The 19,180-nt window shown below is 41.2% G+C and overlaps 1 protein-coding gene across 4 annotated transcripts in view; it reads left to right on the top strand.

Moving 5' to 3' along the window:
• DOCK4 (dedicator of cytokinesis 4) overlaps positions 1–19,180 on the top strand; it is a 397,340-nt gene that overhangs the window by 267,070 nt on the left and 111,090 nt on the right. For all 4 annotated transcript variants that reach the window (XM_038397445.2, XM_038397456.2, XM_038397428.2 and 1 more), the window contains exons 24-25: positions 7,212–7,339; positions 12,228–12,362. In XM_038397445.2, coding sequence (XP_038253373.1) covers positions 7,212–7,339; positions 12,228–12,362 — 263 coding nt within the window. The remainder of the gene's footprint in view (positions 1–7,211; positions 7,340–12,227; positions 12,363–19,180) is intronic.

Raw genomic sequence — 19,180 nt, 5'->3', positions numbered from 1 at the left:
AATAACACAATATAATCATGCCAGTTTCAGTTATTTGGGTAATTTATTTCAAAATACCTGTCAGCAAGTTTGTCTATAAGAATACAGAAAACAAAAAAGATTCAGCATATGTTTTTTGTCAAGTAGATTCCTTCCTAGGCATGTTAATACAGAACTTTGAATAATCATTCATTCAAACTACAATACAGAAACGTATTTCTTGCACGTCTCAGAAGCAGTGCAAAGGCTTGGGGGAGTCGGGGATAATGGAGAAGCAGAGGGAGAGGAAAGTAAACACTGGGAAGGATCCTGGGAGTGAACCTGGAGGGTTGCTATGTGTGGATGTGAGAAGTATGGAACAGGTTTTGTTTGGGAGGAGGAATTGTTAGGGAGTTGGGGATCCTCCCTTATGCAAACCCTGGCTCTAGCCTCTCCCATTCAGTCTGGCACATCTGCCTCATCCCTGTGTGTGTCCCTGCACCCCCCTTCACCCTTTCTCTATGTGTCCCTGCACCCAACTCCCATTGTCCCCATGTGTCCCTGCACCCCACTCAGCCCCCCCCCCCCAGCTCCATGTGTCCCTGCACTCCCACTCTCATGCAGCCCCTGGCTCAATGCTGTCATCCCACTAGTTCCTGTATCCACACCCTAGTCTGTCCTTCCCACTAGCCCTTCTGAACCCCAGTCTGTGTGACCCCCAGCAGCGCTGTGTGTCCCGATCTGTTCATATCCTGTGTCTCCTCACCTGGCCCTATGGGCAGGGCACTGTGAGGAAAGCAGCCTATGACCCCTTCCTCTCCACGGCCCTGAGCCCGCTGCCCTCTCTTCTGGCACTACAGCAGCCTCTGGTGGGTGAAAGGTGTAACTGCAGCACCTCCTGGCAGAATGTATTTTTTGCTGAGAATGAAAAAAACTGCAGAGAACCTGAATCGTACGTGTGTGCAGTGGCGCAGAATTCTACCAGGAATATTGAAGAGAAAAGGCACAGAGATGCCCTGAGGTTTTTAATCATCGATTTGGAAAGATTGACGTCATAAAAATTTTGTTTTTCCAATTTCTGTATAATATTTTTAAAAGTGAGTATTAGCATTTTAAACAGTCAGCTAATTTGGTTTTTGGAGCAGATTGGGGAAATTAGGACAGAGTGACCAATGGCTAAGGCCTCTAAATATTGTGCTGTACCTGCATTCAATAATTTGACTATCTACAGTGGCTGACATTGTACCTGACAGTTGTTGAGAAAAAAGTAAAGCCTGTAGGCAAAACATACACATTGCTTTGTCTGAATTTTCACAAATAGGTTTTTGTGTGTGACTCAAGAGTGGAGATGATAGTTATTTCATCCTGTTCAGTGATCCCATCAAATCTCACAGCCTAAGGAGATTGTGACAGATCAGTTTTCGGGTAGACATTTTCAACGAACTTTACGTGGTGCAGGAGTGATCTGAGTAACTCAGTAGATGCCACTATTCCCTCTCTCCCTGAGTCAGCCACAGTAAGTCAACATAGTATTAGATGGCTCTGTGCTTTTGGTGGTGTCATCTTTTATTTGAGGTGTAAAACAAAGGTCTTGGCCATTTATGGCACTTTAGATTTCCAAGGCACTTTTGCAAAAGTAAACTTGTAAAGAAGTCTACTAATAAATAAGAAGGGGAGTCAAATTAAAGATGGCTCATAGACGGCTGATGTACTAAATATTGCTTCCACATAACACATGAATAATTAGCAAGGATAGAAGATTTTATAAAACAGTTAAAGAGCAAACAAGGAGTACAGTACTTGGAAAATGGGTTTTCAAATCCATGGGTCCTTATGACACTTGTCTAGTGGTATGTCTACACTATGAAATTAGGTCGAATTTATAGAAGTCGTTTTTTTAGAAATCATTTTTATATAGTCGATTGTGTGTGTCCCCACACAAAATGCTCTAAGTGCATTAACTCGGCGGAGTGCTTCCACAATACCGAGGGTAGCATCGACTTCCGGAGTGTTGCACTGTGAGTAGCTATCCCACAGTTCCCGCAGTCTCCGCCGCCCATTGGAATTCTGGGTTGAGATCCCAATGCCTAATGGGGCAAAAACATTGTCACGGCTGATTGTGGGTACATGTCGTCAGGCCCTCCCTCCCTCTGTGAAAGCAACGGCAGACTATCGTTTCACGCCTTTTTTTCCTGAATTACCTGTACAGATGCCATACCACGGCAAGCATGGAGCCTGCTCAGCTCACTGTCACCGTATGTCTCCTGGATGCTGGCAGACGTGGTACTGTCTTGCTTCACAGCAGCAACCCATTGCCTTGTGGCAGCAGACAGTGCAATAGGCCTGATAACCATCGTTGTCATGTCCGAGGTGCTCCTGGCTCCATCTTATGACAAGCAGGCATGAGATGAGGATGGCTAGAAGTCCTTTTGCACCATCTTCTGCCAAGCAGGCAGGAGATGAGGATGGCTAGCAGTCCTACTGCACCGTCTGCTGCCAGCCAAAGATCTAAAAGATAGAGTGGATCAAAACAAGAAATACACCAAATTTGTTTTGTATTCATTTGCTCCCCCCTCCCTCCTTCCGTGAAATCAACGGCTGACAATAGTTTTGGTGGAGTCTGTCGGGGCACCTTGAAAAGTTTAGAGGAGATTCAGTCCTGCCTGAAATACCAGGGGATGGGATATCTCAGTGGGTTGAGCACTGCCTTGCTAAACCCAGGGTTTTGAGTTCAATCCTTGAGGGGGCCATTCTGTGTGACAGTTGTTTTTCTTTCTCCTTGATGTAAAGCCACCCCCTTCGTTGATTTTAATTCCCTGTAAGCCAACCCTGTAAGCCATGTCGTCAGTCGTCCCTCCCTCCATCGGAACAACAGTAGACAATCGTTCCACGCCTTTTTTCTGTGCAAATGCCATACCACAGCAAGCATGGAGCCCGCTAAGATCACTTTGGCAATTGGGAGCAAATTAAACACCACACACATTATCCAGCAGTATATGCAGCACCAGAACCTGGCAAAGCGAAACTGTGCAAGTAGGCAACGTCAGCGCGGTGACGAGAGTGATGAGGACATGGACACAGACTTCTCTCAAAGCATGGGCCCTGGCAATGTGGGCATCATGATGCTAATGGGGCAGGTTCATGCAGTGGAACGCTGATTCTGGGCCCGGGAAACAAGCACAGACTGGTGGAACCGCATAGTGTTGCAGGTCTGGGATGATTCACAGTGGCTGCGAAACTTTCGCATGCGTAAGGACACTTCCATGGAACTTTGTGACTTGCTTTCCCCTGCCCTGAGGCGCAAGAATACCAAGATGAGAGCAGCCCTCACAGTTGAGAAGCAAGTGGCAATAGCCCTGTGGAAGCTTGCAACGCCTGACAGCTACTGGTCAATCGGGAATCAATTTGGAGTGGGCAAATCTATTGTGGGGGCTGCTATGATGCAAGTAGCCAACGCAATCAAAGATCTGCGGACATCAAGGGTAGTGACCCTGGGAAATGTGCAGGTGATAGTGGATGGCTTTGCTGCAATGGGATTCCCTAACTGTGGTGGGGCGATCAACGGAATGCATATCCCTATCTTGGCACCGGAGCACCAAGCCGGCAAGGACATAAACCGCAAGGGGTATTTTTCAATAGTACTTCAAGCACTGGTGGATCACAAGGGACGTTTCACCAACATCACTGTGGGATGGCCGGGAAAGGTACATGACGCTCGCATCTTCAGGAACTCTGGTCTGTTTCAAAAGCTGCAGGAAGGGACTTTATTCCCAGACCAGAAAATAACGGTTGGGGATGTTAAAATGCCTATAGTTATCCTTGGGGACCTAGCCTACCCCTTAATGCCATAGCTCATGAAGCCGTACACAGGCAGCCTGGAGAGTAGTCAGGAGCTGTTCAACTACAGGTTGAGCAAGTGCAGAATGGTGGTAGAATGTGCATTTGGACATTTAAAAGCACGCTGGCGCAGTTTACCGACTTGGTTAGACCTCAGCGAAACCAGTATTCCCACTGTTATTACTGCTTGCTGTGCGCTCCACAATATCTGTGAGAATAAGGGGAAGACATTTATGGCAGGGTGGGTGGTTGAGGCAAATCGCCTGGCCACTGATTACACACAGCCAGACATCAGGGCAGTTAAAAGAGCACAGGAGGGTGTGGTGCTCATCAGAAAAGCTTTGAAAACCAGTTTCATGACTGGCCAGGCTACGGAGTGATAGTTCTGTTTGTTTCTCCTTTCTCCTCCCACATGCTTGGTTCACTCTACTTCTCTGTAAGCTAACCACCCTCCCCTCCTCCCTTCGATCACCGCTTGCAGAGGCAATAAAATCATTGTTGCTTCTCATTCATGCATTCTTTATTAATTCATCATACAAATAGGGGGATAACTGCCAGGGTAGCCCGGAAGGGGTGGTGAAGGAGGGAAGGACAAGGCCACACAGCACTTTAAAAGTTTAAAACTTATTGAATGCCAGCCTTCTGTTGCTTGGGCAATCCTCTGGGATGGAGTGGCTGGATTGCCGGAGGCCCCCCCACTGCGTTCTTGGGCGTAATTCTATTAGTAACATACACTGCAATGCTTTGTTCTGCAGTGATTCCCGACCATGTGCTACTGGTCTGGCATGGTAAAACGTCCTACGATGGAGGATGGAATAAGGCTGTTCTCTCCAGAAATCTTTTCCAAAGGTTTTGGGAGTACATCCAGGAGAGCTTTATGGAGATGTCCCTGGAGCATTTCCACTCCATCCCCAGACAGGTTAACAGACACGCTTGCTTTTAAACCATGTATACTTTTTTAAAAGGTACACTCACCAGAGGTCCCTTCTTCGCCTGGCGGGTCTGGGATGCAGCCTTGGGTGGGTTTGGGGGGTACTAGCTCCAGGTCCAGGGTGAGAATCGGTTTGTGGCTGTCAGGAAAACCAGTTTCTCCTCTTGCTTGCTGTGAGCTATCTACAACCCCATCATCATCATCTTCCTCGTCCCCAAAACCTGCTACCATGTTGCCTCCATCTCCATTGAAGGAGTCAAACAACACGACTAGTGGTGGCTGAACCCCTTAAAATGGCATGCAGCTCATCATAGAAGTGGCATGTTTTGGGCTCTGATCTGGAGCGGGCGTTTGCCTCTCTGGTTTTGTGGTAGGCTTGTCTCAACTCCTTAAGTTTCACGCAGCACTGCTTCGGGTCCCTGTTATGGCCTCTGTCCTTCATGCCCTGGGAGATTTTGACAAATGTTTTGGCATTTTGAAAACTGGAACAGAGTTCTGAGAGCACGGATTCCTCTCCCCATACAGCGATCAGATCCCGTACCTCCCGTTCAGTCCATGCTGGAGCTCTTTTGCGATTCTGAGACTCCATCATGGTCACCTCTGCTGATGAGCTCTGCATGGTCACCTCTGCTGATGAGCTCTGCACTCACCTGCAGCTCGCCACGCTGGCCAAACAGGAAATGAAATTCAAAAGTTTGCGGGCGTTTTCCTGTCTACCTGGCCAGTGCATCTGAGTTGAGAGTGCTGTCCAGAGAGGTCACAATGGAGCACTCTAGGAGAGCTCCCGGAGGCCAATACCATCTAATTGTGTCCACAGTACCCCAAATCAACCCAGCAAGGCCGATTTCAACGCTAATCCCCTCTTTGGGAGTGGAGTAAAGAAATCAATTTTAAGAGCCCTTTAAGTTGAAAAAAAGGCCTTCATCATATGGACGGGTGCAGGGTTAAATTGATTTAACGCTGCTAAATTCGACCTAAACTCCTAGTGTAGACCAGGGCTCAGGTTATATGGGTAACTAGCAAATGAACTTACTGACTCAGTGACAATGAGGGAAGACTGGAGGAAGAGCAGAGCAGCGATAATTTTCAGAGTAGGAAAGAAGCTTAATCCTGGCAGAGACTACTATCCCGTAAATCAAACTTCTATACCCTTTTAAAAAGTAGATTAAAGAGTAAGAGGGAAAAAAAGCATTGATCATTCAGAGGTTAATGGAATCATAAGCACTTGACAGCATTTGTTTATAACAAACGTTCTGGCTAGACCAGGGGTAGGCAACCTATGGCACTTGTGCCAAAGGCGGCACGCGAGCTGATTTTCAGTGGCACTCACACTGCCCGGTCTGGGGGGCTCTGCATTTTAATTTTATGTTAGATGAAGCTTCTTAAACATTTAAAAAACCTTATTTACTTTACAGACAACAGTAGTTTAGTTATATATTATAGACTTATAGAAAGAGATCTTCTAAAAATGTTAAAATGTATTACTGGCACACGAAACCTTAAATTAGAGTGAATAAATGAAGATTTGGCACACCACTTCTGAAAGGTTGCCGACTGCTGGGCTATACAAACTTGCTTCCTTTAGTGAAATAATGACAAACTTAATGAATTAATGGCAGTAGAGGGTTTAGTTTTTAATAATGCTTTTAAAATATCTTAATAGAAATACTAACTTGAGTAGATTTAAAATAAAAACAGTGTCTCATATTTGTGTGTATGTATGTGTCTAGAGTAACTTTAAACAAAGGATAACAACAGGTTCCATCTATCAGGAAGGGAGGTGGTATCTAGTATGGCACCACAGAAATCAGTGTTGGGACTGGTCTCATTTAATATCTTTATTAATGATCAGAAAAGGAAGTAAACAGCACATTAGTGTAATTCACAGCTGATACTAAATTGGGAGAAGTCAAAAAAGAAAAATCATAACGAAAGGCTGTGGGCAGAAAATGAGATTCAGCTCGGAAAAATGCAAATTAATTCCAAGAGAGTCAAATAATCTGTATTCCACATACTCAGTAGGAGGGAGAAATCTGAAAAGCAGTAATAGTGAAAAAGAACTGAGGGTGGTAGTGGACAGTAAATTAGATCTCAATTTGGAAAGTGATATAGTTGCAAAAAAGGCCAGTGATAAACCTGGGAGGTAGGAGAGAATAGTTTCCATGTCATTTTGTATACCTACGTTATTATGCTAACGTTTTCTGCATGAAAGTTGTATAAATATGTAGGTTAATTTTACATATTTAAAATCACACATAGTAATGTGTATGTCTAGAGGTGATTTCTTCTTACTCAGCAAAAGATAGTACATCAATTTTTGTTTTGGTTATGATATGGTATGAAGCTGCTGAAAGAGTCTGATGTTCTGGAATATTTGTATGGATATAAGACACATTTACAGTTTATATATGATTATATTTTATTAAAAGATATATAAAATGAAAAATGAAAGGAGTCCACTAATACCCTTTCTCTCTTCTTGCAGATTCCAGATATATTCTTCTTCCAGTAGTTTTACATCACCTCCACATGCATTTACAAGAGCAGAAGGATCTTACAATGTGTGCACGTATCCTTAGCAACATATTTTGTTTCATAAAGAAAAATAGCTCAGTAAGTAAATCCAGGTTATGAACAGTAGTGTTTTTTTTTAACTTCATTATTTGGCTCCTCATAATAAAATAAACTGTCGCTTGAACAAAAAGTGACATTTAGAGCATTCTCTAGGAACTGAACCTTGATGAATATGTCCGTTAGATTTTTCATCAATTTTTTGGACTGTTGCAAGAATATTTTTAATCTAGCACTCTGTGTTGTACTGAGCTTTGACACTGTTCCAGTGTTCTAACATACAGTAATTTAGATATGTTTTTAAAGAGAAACAGAGAAAGATTGTCTGGATTAAGATATAAATTCTGTTGTAAATAGCATCTTTTTGTCAGGCCTGTGTTTTAAGGTTAGGGGCTTTAAAAGAGGCCACCTCCCTGTTTCAGCCCACCTGGACTTGAGGAAGCTTGGGGTCAGAAATGCTTCTTCATTTGCAGCCTGCCCTACCTTTTTTCCATTCAGAACAGGAAATTAGGGCGATTTTTTAAAAGGGACACTTATTACAGCCAGGCAGGAATTGGGGACCTAGGACTGCTTCTCCACCTGTAGCCTGGTCTACCCCTTATTATTGACCTTGTTTTGGTGGGTTTGTTGGAAGTTGACATTCTGAAAATAGTTTTTGTGTGTGTAATGGATGAAGGGATTGAGTTGGATGATCTGTTCATGGAGAGTGGATATGAAAGGGATGTACTAACTGTGAGAAAAATGATGTTTTTAACGAGTTCATAGAAGGAGGATAAGAGGACTGTTTAAAAGCCCGGGCATTGAGTGGAGTAAGTAAGGAGGAGATTTGTGGAAGGGTTTAACAGGATTGATCATTTGTGTTGGGTTACTCTTCTGGTACTGCTGAACCACCAGTTATGATGGCCTGTCCTAATAGCCAAGATCTGACCCTCAGCCCTGACTGTCCTGCCAGGATCATTGTGCTGTCAATGTGAAGGTTGACACACAGTGGTTTGGAAGTGTGTTGGGATTAATAGACCACTTATTCATGTAGGATAAGTGAAGAGGATGTGCTGTGGGCTGATCTATGCACTGTTGGAGAGGGCTGATCTGATGTATTTGGAGATGGTTTGTGGGACTGTTGGTTATGATGGACTTTGCAGATGGGTCTCGGTGTTCTTATTGGGGCACCTAGTTGTGATGGCTGCACCCTCTGAGGGCCATCTTAGGTTGGTCATGAAGGTTCAATGACAGTGCTGCATACTGGGGATAGGGGGAAGTATCTTGACTGTGAGGGTTAGGTCCACTCAATCCCTGTGGTAGAGAGAGACAAGGCAAAAAGAAAGGAGCATCATACACTAATCGGTGTAGTAAGTGTGAACCATGACCGGCATGGTTAGTCTCAGTTCCTTTGGTCTCACATTATAACAGTTGTCAGGAATGCAAGACATTGGATCTGGATCTTCATTTCATGCTGTTAAATAATACCATATAGGACTTAACATGGGGCTGTTATTTGACACATTTTTGTTGCAGTTTCCCTGGAAAGGTATATTGTTCAGCATGAGGAGAAACATGATCTAGGCTGGTGGGTAGCTATGTTTTTTTTCATCTGACCTCAAATACAAGAGATCTTGCACCCTGAAGTTATGTCACATTGAATGTGGCCAGAAAGTCCAAAGATGGACATAATACACAATTGGTGGTGTAATGTCCCTCTGTGTTATGTTCCTCTATGTTATTTGTTGTCCCTCTCTAATTCAGAGGCTGAGCTGATCATGTTTCTCACTTGAGTCATTGAGATTGATAGTACCTAGACATTTCAATCACTGTGTGTTATCTGTGATGAATTTTCTGGATCAGCTCACAGATTCACAGCTGCCAAAATAAACATTGGACTTTAGTCTAAACACTCTGGCCTTGGAGTCATGAGTGTAGATTGGAAAGATATTACCCCTCAGCTACAGACTAACCACTGTCTCTTTTGGTCTGAAGTTGGAACATACTTGTCTTGACAGGGCAATAGAAATGTTTTGATGGTCTGCTTTCAGAAACTGTTGAAACCATTTCCAGGCAGCTTTGAAGAATAAGGTTATTCTTCTGTTGTCCACTCTAACAATAATTTGGTAGGAGTTCATAATAATAATTTGTCCTCCCTTATTGATACAGGAGCCCCTAAACACACAGTGTGCTGGCTCTGTCTTCACAAGTCACCTGGATTTACAGGTGGAGAGAGAGAGGAAATGGCTAGGGCCCCAGACTTCTACTGTGTCCAAACAGTAGCAACATAGAGGATTTTTTTTTGAGTCTTTTAAAGAACACATGCTCTGGCTGTGAGGGAGGCAAAGACAAATTTCTTCACTTCCATCTTAGCATCTGCAGAGTCCCATGCAAAAGAGTTAATTCGACTGTTTGGTGAATGCTGGCTGTCTCTATTTGGTTACAGAGTCAAGTGTTTGTTGCTGTGAAGAAATGTCACGTTATTTTGCAGATAAAATTGCTCAGATAGGGACAGAGCAGTCTACTGCCATGGAAACAGAACAGTGTGTTGCAGGGGAAAAAAGCTTCAGTTTCAACTCATTGAGTGCAGAGAGGTGCACATGTGCAGCTTTATGCTACAATTTTGTCTTTCCAGGGTGGTGAAAGAAAAAAGAGAGCAGTTGTGAAGTACTGCTCCACAGTTAGCTGAGGTTGTCAGCATTTCCCTGTAGAGGATGAGGCACTAGAAGTCATAGGGAGATCAGTGTTCAAGAAGCCAGCTCTTTACTCTGGAAATAAACCAATATCCAATCTCCCATTTTGGGGAAAGGTAACAGAAAACTTGGTGATTCTTGTGAGGCAGCTGCCTTAATTTATGATTTTACCATAGCAATGGATAGAGATAGTGTTTGCAGACTCTATATGCAGCTATCTATAAGCAGCTTTTGATACCATTAACTATGAGATTTTGTTGACTTGCTTGTGGATCCTAGTATGGATGCATGAACCGCTCTTAAATAGCTCCACTTTTTGGCCACTAGAGATATTGCCCAGGGATAGTTGTAGGCAATTGTTTCTCTGCCTCGAGGTTCTTACTTGCAGGGAGTCTGTATTGTCACCCCTTTTGCTCAACTTGTAGCCCTGAGAGAGTGAGTGGTGAGACAGTAGGCCACACTGCATTCATTATGCTGTGTCTCCATGTTTGACCAGGCCAGAGAAGTGGAACAAATAACCCAATGTTTATACTAACTTTGGGCTTGGATGCAGGCTAGCTGTCTGTGACTAATCAAACAAAATAGAGACGATAAGTTGTTGATTTGAGAGAAGCCACCCCACGATTTATCAGAACTTGTATTTGTGTCCTTGCTTGAGGGAATACATCTGGCAGTTGTAGCACAGGTGCACAAAGAATAACTGGGACCATTCAAATGTTAGCATTTACTATCGCAATAAGCTCCTGTTTGTAAAAATCAATAAAAGAAATCAACCTCCCAAACTGACATTTAAATTGTGACGTTAAGAATGTTGAGTAAAAATAAAATCAAGTCAGCAAGTGCAAAAGTTTACAGAAATATTAACTAAATTGCAAATCCTAGGAATATGGTGCATTTATTAAGACGGGCTCTTATCCCTTAAAGGGCTTCATACAGGTGCAAGTATGCACACCCATGAATTACCGTCAAGGACCGGGGCCATAAACATTAATATATTGTTCTGACAGGGATCACTAGATGGTGCTGTTTCCACATAGTCCTACAAGTTCTTTTTCTTAGTATGCGAACAGCATACAATCTTTGAAGAAATGCAGGGTTTATTTTGTAATGGGGGTTCTCTTAAGGGAGCTGTTGCCTTACAGCAGAAGAGTTTGTTCCCTTCCTTGACCTCTCTAATGAGAGGTGGAATTCTTGGACCAGAGTGTTTGGGCAGAGATTACTGGAAGATAGGATTGCTTATGTGTCACATGTGATCACCTCTGTTCAAGGACTGGTGTATGAAGTGTAACTAAAACAAATACCCAGATTTTGTGGTGTTGCTTTCTTCTCCAATAGGAAATTGACCTGCAAGACCCAAAATCTGCTGCCATTTGGCAAATGGGTGAAAATGTAATCAATGATTATATAAAATAAAAATAAATCAATAGGTACATTAATTAAATAAAATGAATAACATGAAAATAATAATATCAATTGAAAACTAAAATGGGGAGATTGCTACATATGTGTAACGTAGCAAAATTAAAATATGTATTTTCTGGATTTTGTAATAACTGTGCAACTTTAACACTGCACTAACTTTGATCTTCCTTGTTAGTTAACATTTTATGGTCATGTTCAATGGTCTATACTTTGGCTCCTTTGCATTATTCTGATGATGCAAATCAGCAATAAACTAGCATAACTGGCCAGAGATACGTTTGCTTTCTGTCATCAGAGTGGCGCAAAGTAGCTGGACGTTGCTGGGGTATTTGGCCTTAAAAAGTTGCTATACTTAGTACCCATCTGTTGGTTTTTGGTGGTAGTTTCTTTGTTGATCACATAAAGTATTCAAATAGAATTCTCTCTGCTTTAGATTTTAAATCTCCTCTGTCAGTTTCTATGGCTAAAATGTATGAATGTTGACTGTAAAAATCTTGGCCAAATAGCTGCCAAAAATCATGTACTACTTTCCTTTATACTGTACCTTGAAAAAGAATGATGTTTAATGATGAGTACTTAGGCTCATGTTTTTAATAACTGTCTTCTATACATCAGTAACGTAATTAATTTGAGGACAGTGGATTCAAGTAAATGGAACGACTCTGGTATCTTGGGTGGAAAATATTACCAAGGTTTATAAAGTGTGGCTCTGATGAAAACTAATTCTCACCTCAACTAAACTAATTCAGGTGCTAACACTGTCCTAGGGAAAATTCTGCATGTGTCTATTCCTTTTTCAGTAATAGCAATCTGAAAAATATTTTTCTTTATTTTAGGAAAAAACTGTCTTGGAAGAAATAGATGTGATTGTGAACAGCTTGCTAGATATACTGCTGAGAACCATATTAGAGATCACAAGCAGACCTCAGCCATCAGGGTCTGCGATGCGCCTGCAATTTCAAGACGTGACCGTAAGATTTTCATCGTAAAACAGACCCATACCAATTTAAGAATGTCACTGGGCTCTTAACTCATCCCACTGTGTTTAGGTGGATTGCCTATGTGTTGTAATGCTCATTGTTAATCAGATTACCTGCTGTTTTGAAAAGATAGCATTAGGCGGGCAAAGGGGATGTGGGAAGTGAAGTAGATTTTACTTGCTTTTCTGACTTTCAATGGAATTATTGACAGGTTTCAGAGTAGCAGCCGTGTTAGTCTGTATTCGCAAAAAGAAAAGGAGTACTTGTGGCACCTTGTAGACTAACAAATTTATTAGAGCATAAGCTTTCGTGAGCTACAGCTCACTTCATCGGATGCATTTGGTGGAAAAAACAGAGGAGAGATTTATATATACACACACAGAGAACATGAAACAATGGGTTTATCATACACACTATAAGGAGAGTGATCACTTAAGATAAGCCATCACCAGCAGCAGGGGGGGGAAAGGAGGAAAACCTTTCATGGTGACAAGCAAGGTAGGCTAATTCCAGCAGTTAACAAGAATATCAGAGGAACAGTGGGGGGGTGGGGTGGGAGGGAGAAATACCATGGGGAAATAGTTTTACTTTGTGTAATGACTCATCCATTCCCAGTCTCTATTCAAGCCTAAGTTAATTGTATCCAGTTTGCAAATTAATTCCAATTCAGCAGTCTCTCGTTGGAGTCTGTTTTTGAAGCTTTTTTGTTGAAGTATAGCCACTCTTAGGTCTGTGATCGAGTGACCAGAGAGATTGAAGTGTTCTCCAACTGGTTTTTGAATGTTATAATTCTTGACGTCTGATTTGTGTCCATTCATTCTTTTACGTAGAGACTGTCCAGTTTGGCCAATGTACATGGCAGAGGGGCATTGCTGGCACATGATGGCATATATCACATTGGTAGATGCGCAGGTGAACGAGCCTCTGATAGTGTGGCTGATGTGATTAGGCCCTCTGATGGTATCCCCTGAATAGATATGTGGACAGAGTTGGCAACGGGCTTTGTTGCAAGGATAGGTTCCTGGGTTAGTGGTTCTGTTGTGTGGTGTGTGGTTGCTGGTGAGTATTTGCTTCAGATTGGGGGGCTGTCTGTAAGCAAGGACTGGTCTGTCTCCCAAGATCTGTGACCAACATTCTCTACACCAACATTCCACACAAAGATGGACTACAAGCCGTCAGGAACAGTATCCCCGATACTGTCACGGCTAACCTGGTGGCTGAACTTTGTGACTTTGTCCTCACCCATAACTATTTCACATTTGGTGACAATGTATACCTTCAAATCAGTGGCACTGCGATGGGTACCCGCATGGCCCCACAGTATGCCAACATTTTTATGGCTGACTTACAACAACGCTTCCTCAGCTCTCGTCCCCTAATGCCCCTACTCTACTTGCGCTACATTGATGACATCTTCATCATCTGGACCCATGGAAAAGAAGCTCTTGAGGAATTCCACCATGATTTCAACAATTTCCATCCCACCATCAACCTCAGCCTGGACCAGTCCACACAAGAGATCCACTTCCTGGACACTACGGTGCTAATAAGCGATGGTCACATAAACACCACCCTATATCGGAAACCTACTGACCGCTATTCCTACCTACATGCCTCTAGCTTTCATCCAGATCATACCACACGATCCATTGTCTACAGCCAAGCTCTACAATACAACCGCATTTGCTCCAACCCCTCAGACAGAGACAAACACCTACAAGATCTCTATCATGCATTCCTACAACTACAATACCCACCTGCTGAAGTGAAGAAACAGATTGACAGAGCCAGAAGAGTACCCAGAAGTCACCTACTACAGGACAGGCCCAACAAAGAAAATAACAGAACGCCACTAGCCATCACCTTCAGCCCCCAACTAAAACCTCTCCAACGCATCATCAAGGATCTACAACCTATCCTGAAGGACGACCCATCACTCTGACAGATCTTGGGAGACAGACCAGTCCTTGCTTACAGACAGCCCCCCAATCTGAAGCAAATACTCACCAGCAACCACACACCACACAACAGAACCACCAACCCAGGAACCTATCCTTGCAACAAAGCCCGTTGCCAACTCTGTCCACATAGCTATTCAGGGGATACCATCAGAGGGCCTAATCACATCAGCCACACTATCAGAGGCTCGTTCACCTGCGCATCTACCAATGTGATATATGCCATCATGTGCCAGCAATGCCCCTCTGCCATGTACATTGGCCAAACTGGACAGTCTCTACGTAAAAGAATGAATGGACACAAATCAGACGTCAAGAATTATAACATTCAAAAACCAGTTGGAGAACACTTCAATCTCTCTGGTCACTCGATTACAGACCTAAGAGTGGCAATCCTTCAACAAAAAAGCTTCAAAAACAGACTCCAACGAGAGACTGCTGAATTGGAATTAATTTGCAAACTGGATACAATTAACTTAGGCTTGAATAGAGACTGGGAATGGATGAGTCATTACACAAAGTAAAACTATTTCCCCATGGTATTTCTCCCTCCCACCCCACCCCCCCACTGTTCCTCTGATATTCTTGTTAACTGCTGGAACTAGCCTACCTTGCTTGTCACCATGAAAGGTTTTCCTCCTTTCCCCCCCTGCTGCTGGTGATGGCTTATCTTAAGTGATCACTCTCCTTACAGTGTGTATGATAAACCCATTGTTTCATGTTCTCTGTGTGTGTGTATATAAATCTCTCCTCTGTTTTTTCCACCAAATGCATCCGATGAAGTGAGCTGTAGCTCACGAAAGCTTATGCTCTAATAAATTTGTTAGTCTCTAAGGTGCCACAAGTACTCCTTTTCTTAATGGAATTATTAGTGCTGCATGGTTTTATTTATATATATGTATATGTATTTATACATTGCAGTAACCAAAAAATTAAGGGGATGAATTCTTCCATTTGACATTCTGTTAGGTCAGTGGCAATTTCATTATGCTGCTTTTATTGACAGTTTAATAGCTTCCTGAAAGGACTAGAACACAGCACTCATGAAGATGAAATAGTGTGGCAAAACATTAACATTTTTACCTCCCAAAAATCCAAATTTTTGACGGGGAAAACAATCTCAAAACACACTCACACACTCTGAAGGTATTTAAATCAAAATTAAAATAATAATAATAATAATAATAAATAATAAAAATAAATAATAAAACTAGCAACACTTATCTGGGTCTGCGCTTCAGTTCTAACATGCTAACTAAAGTCAAGAGATCAATGTTCTGCAGGGAACATAAGTGGTATTTAGGTCAACACTATATAATGGCTGATGTGCATTAAAAGGTTTTAGTGCAGTCACTGGGATTTTCTCTAAAAGTTAGTGTTCTTGAAATAAAACGAAACTACACTTTGCTCTGCTTTCAAGGAAGTTGTATTGGGGAGAATAAAATCTTACACAGCAGGGGAAATGTAGTGGCCTTACAAAAGAGCACCTGAGTAAGAGGAGCAGGTCATTCAGCAGAGTTTTCTGTGAAAAACTTAAAGTACCAGGACATTCCTTCTTTTTGATTTGCCATCTCATTAGACCAGCTCCTTACACAGTTACTTTTTATTTTTCCAATGATATAGGTATTCTAGCCTTTCAACTTGAATTCCGTCTGAGGACAAACATTGTAAAAAGTATTTAATACATGTGGAAAATATTTTTCACTTTCTCCCACAGGGAACAAAATTATTGGAAGCATTTGTAGAGTTAACCATGAGTTGACTATCTTATGTTTTACAGTAACACTGTGCTCCAATTCATTATGTATCAGAGGGATTGTACTTCTAAGATTTCACATTTCTTTAATTTTAAACTGCAAAAATGTTCTCTGAAGTTCAAACGTCTTGCATAAGAAAGTTCTGCTTTATCTAAATAAAGGTTGTAGAACTGGGTCAGAAGTGTGGCAAAACTCCATTGTAATTGGTTTCCATTAAAATATCCAATTGTTTGTGGATACTGTTTTTTTTTATAAAGTAGCATAAAGGGCTAATTCATCACTCTATCAAAAATTAGACTCTGAAGGTCCTTGCAAGTTATAATGGCAAGTTATAAAGTATTCATTAGCTCTATATGCATCACTAAGGCTTGTCATCATTACTACATGCACCTCACAGAATACTTAATGTGGAAGTGACTCACAGCACAGCATAAGGCAATTATATACATTTATGTGAGAACATCATGCAGTACGGGCTTATGGCAGCGCACTGAGCCAGGTTCTTGGAACTATTTGTGGACCACCCAACATGAGTACAAATGGTGGAATCTGGCCCAGCATGTTGCCATGAGTCAATCCTGTATCATTAAATGCTCTTTGTGAGGTGGGATATAGGCTTCATGGCAATACAATCGGCTAAATTCTGTCACTCTTCGTCTCGTTGGGTACTGCCCCAGTCTGCAAGTAGTCTCAAAACTATGTCTCAGTGAGTTGCCATAGGCCCATCCTGCATTGTGTTTCTGCATATATGTATATTCTATCTCAATCTTACCTTATGTTCTGCTGTGAATTATTTAGTGCACTCTGTGAGATGGATATGTGGGGCTTGAAGCTGTGTGCCTGAAAGAAAACTTTATAATTTCCAGGGCCACTGATCTCAGTGAAATTACACCAGCACGAACTGGAGTAACGCAGTGATGTCAATCAATTAGCCCTTTAGGTTGCTTTATGAGAAATGTATCTGCACACAATTAGATTGCTGAAAGAAACGAATTAGAATGAAGTTTTTCACATTTACAAAATACTTTTAAAATTTAAATTAAAGGAATGTGAAATCTTAGAATTACAGTCCCGGTGAAGCATAATGAGTTACAGCTGAGTGCTAGTGCAACACAGTCAGTGCTATATGTGTTAAATAGTTTTGTTCTTTATGGAAGAAAATGGAAAATAACTTGATGAGACTACTTGTGGAAGTAAGGTGACTTAGGGTGGTAGACTCTACCCCTATGCTTTTTAGTAGGAGAGGATGAGACGTACAGACTATGCTTTCAATCTTACTTACAAACAAAGAAATGAATGATGTTGCTTGCACTCCCTGGTTCTGGGAATGACATTGGCAGGAAACTGGGCCAAGATTTTCAAAATAGGTACCAACATTAATTTTAGTGGGAGGTACTGAGTGCTCATCACATTTAAAAATTAGGCCACTTTTTTAGGGGTCTAAGGCTGAACTAGGAACTCAGCTTTAAGAACCCATTAAAAAAATCTTGGCTACAACTACTGTCTCATTTGAAAATCAAGTTGTGTACCATATAGTAACAATGTTGAACTATATAATGTAATATTGATGTTGTAGTGTATTATTTTAACTTCAGTGTGTTATCTGTAATATAAAGTTAATATGGGGTCACAGAAGATATGCAATATAAGTGATTAGAAGGGTCTAAACATAGAAACAAAAAGAAAGAAGTTTGCACAGTTCATTTTATTTAAAGAATGTGTATTTGAGGTTCATGTTCAAATGTGTTGATCTAGCTGTGATTAAAGTAAGATAAGGCCATTTTTACTTACTCTACTGTTTATTTACACTAAGTAGCCTAATGACATACAGGGGTCTTGGCTTGTAACTGAAGGAGAACAGCAGTCACAGAAACGTGTAGTAGTTTTTTTAAACAGCTAATCTAATCAGACCACCATTTTTTCCTTTTGTACACTGTACTGAGATACATTATATTCAGTTTGAATCTCTGCAGATATAATGAAATATAAAATATTTTTAAATATTATAAAAGCTTCACGATCAGGGAAGATCATCAGCAAGGATCAGGAATATAGGATATAATCTGATCATTTAAAGATGATTTAAAGGATCATTTAAAGATGCTTCCTTTTAAAAGGTACTAGTGGTAGCCTGGGTGATTATGCTTGGGGGCCGAAGATTGAGAAACATACTATCCCAGGCTAATTAGTATAATAATCTGAGGCCAGATCTTTCTGCAAAAAAAGGTGTTTACTATCTTGAGAGCCAACTCTGTGTAAAATTCTAGTAGAGACAAGGCACAGGTATTTTTTTTTATGTTGGTGTCACTAGTCAAGATAAAACAAATAACTTTCTCTCTCCACCCCCTCCCAGCCCCAATGGGGTTTATCTCAACTAGCAACATCTAGGTAAAAACTATAGTTCCTTTGCACTCTCAATGTTAATTAGCTATTTCATTTTGCAGTGAAGATACAGTATTAGTATTTCAAAAATTCAAATTTTAAATGAGAGGGAAAAATCTACCCAAAATATATGGGTGGCAAACTACCAAAACAGTGTTTAAAAATACTTTAAAATTTTTTGTCCTTCCTTTTCTCCTTCCTATGTTCTCCTTCCTCATTTCCCTCCCCACAGGTAAACAAGAGTTCTTCCCAGAATTGTTGCAATATATTTTTATTTATGTTTTCTTTCAAAAGCAAATTGTCAGGAAGAGATGGAATTTTTGCAATGTAAACTATCTGCATAAATGTAGATGCAAGGGAAACAATTCATTATTATGTAAACATACTATCAGCTTTTATATTGATTACTTTTTCACGTCATGCTTGTATTGTTTTAGTTGCTTTTGAACTGATTCACGTAGAGGAAATTGCATTTGGAAAACAAAAGTATGTAAGTGGGAAGAAATCCATAGGTAAAATATGACATTTTAAAATATTATAGCCCTATTTTTATTAATAAGAAAATACTACAGAAAATATCAAGAAATGTCTTTGAAAATTGTTTCAGACTTCATAGTGCTCATTTTCTTTAGATTAGTAATTTGTTTTTAAGAGTTTCATAACGTGATTGTTCTGATGTTTTCTATATTTTGGGCTTGAGGTATAAAATTTC

Source organism: Dermochelys coriacea, chromosome 1 (assembly GCF_009764565.3).
Source record: "Dermochelys coriacea isolate rDerCor1 chromosome 1, rDerCor1.pri.v4, whole genome shotgun sequence".
In the NCBI taxonomy this organism is placed as follows: domain Eukaryota; kingdom Metazoa; phylum Chordata; order Testudines; family Dermochelyidae; genus Dermochelys; species Dermochelys coriacea.
Note: the sequence above shows the minus strand (reverse complement) of the source record. Positions and strands in the feature narration are given on the sequence as shown.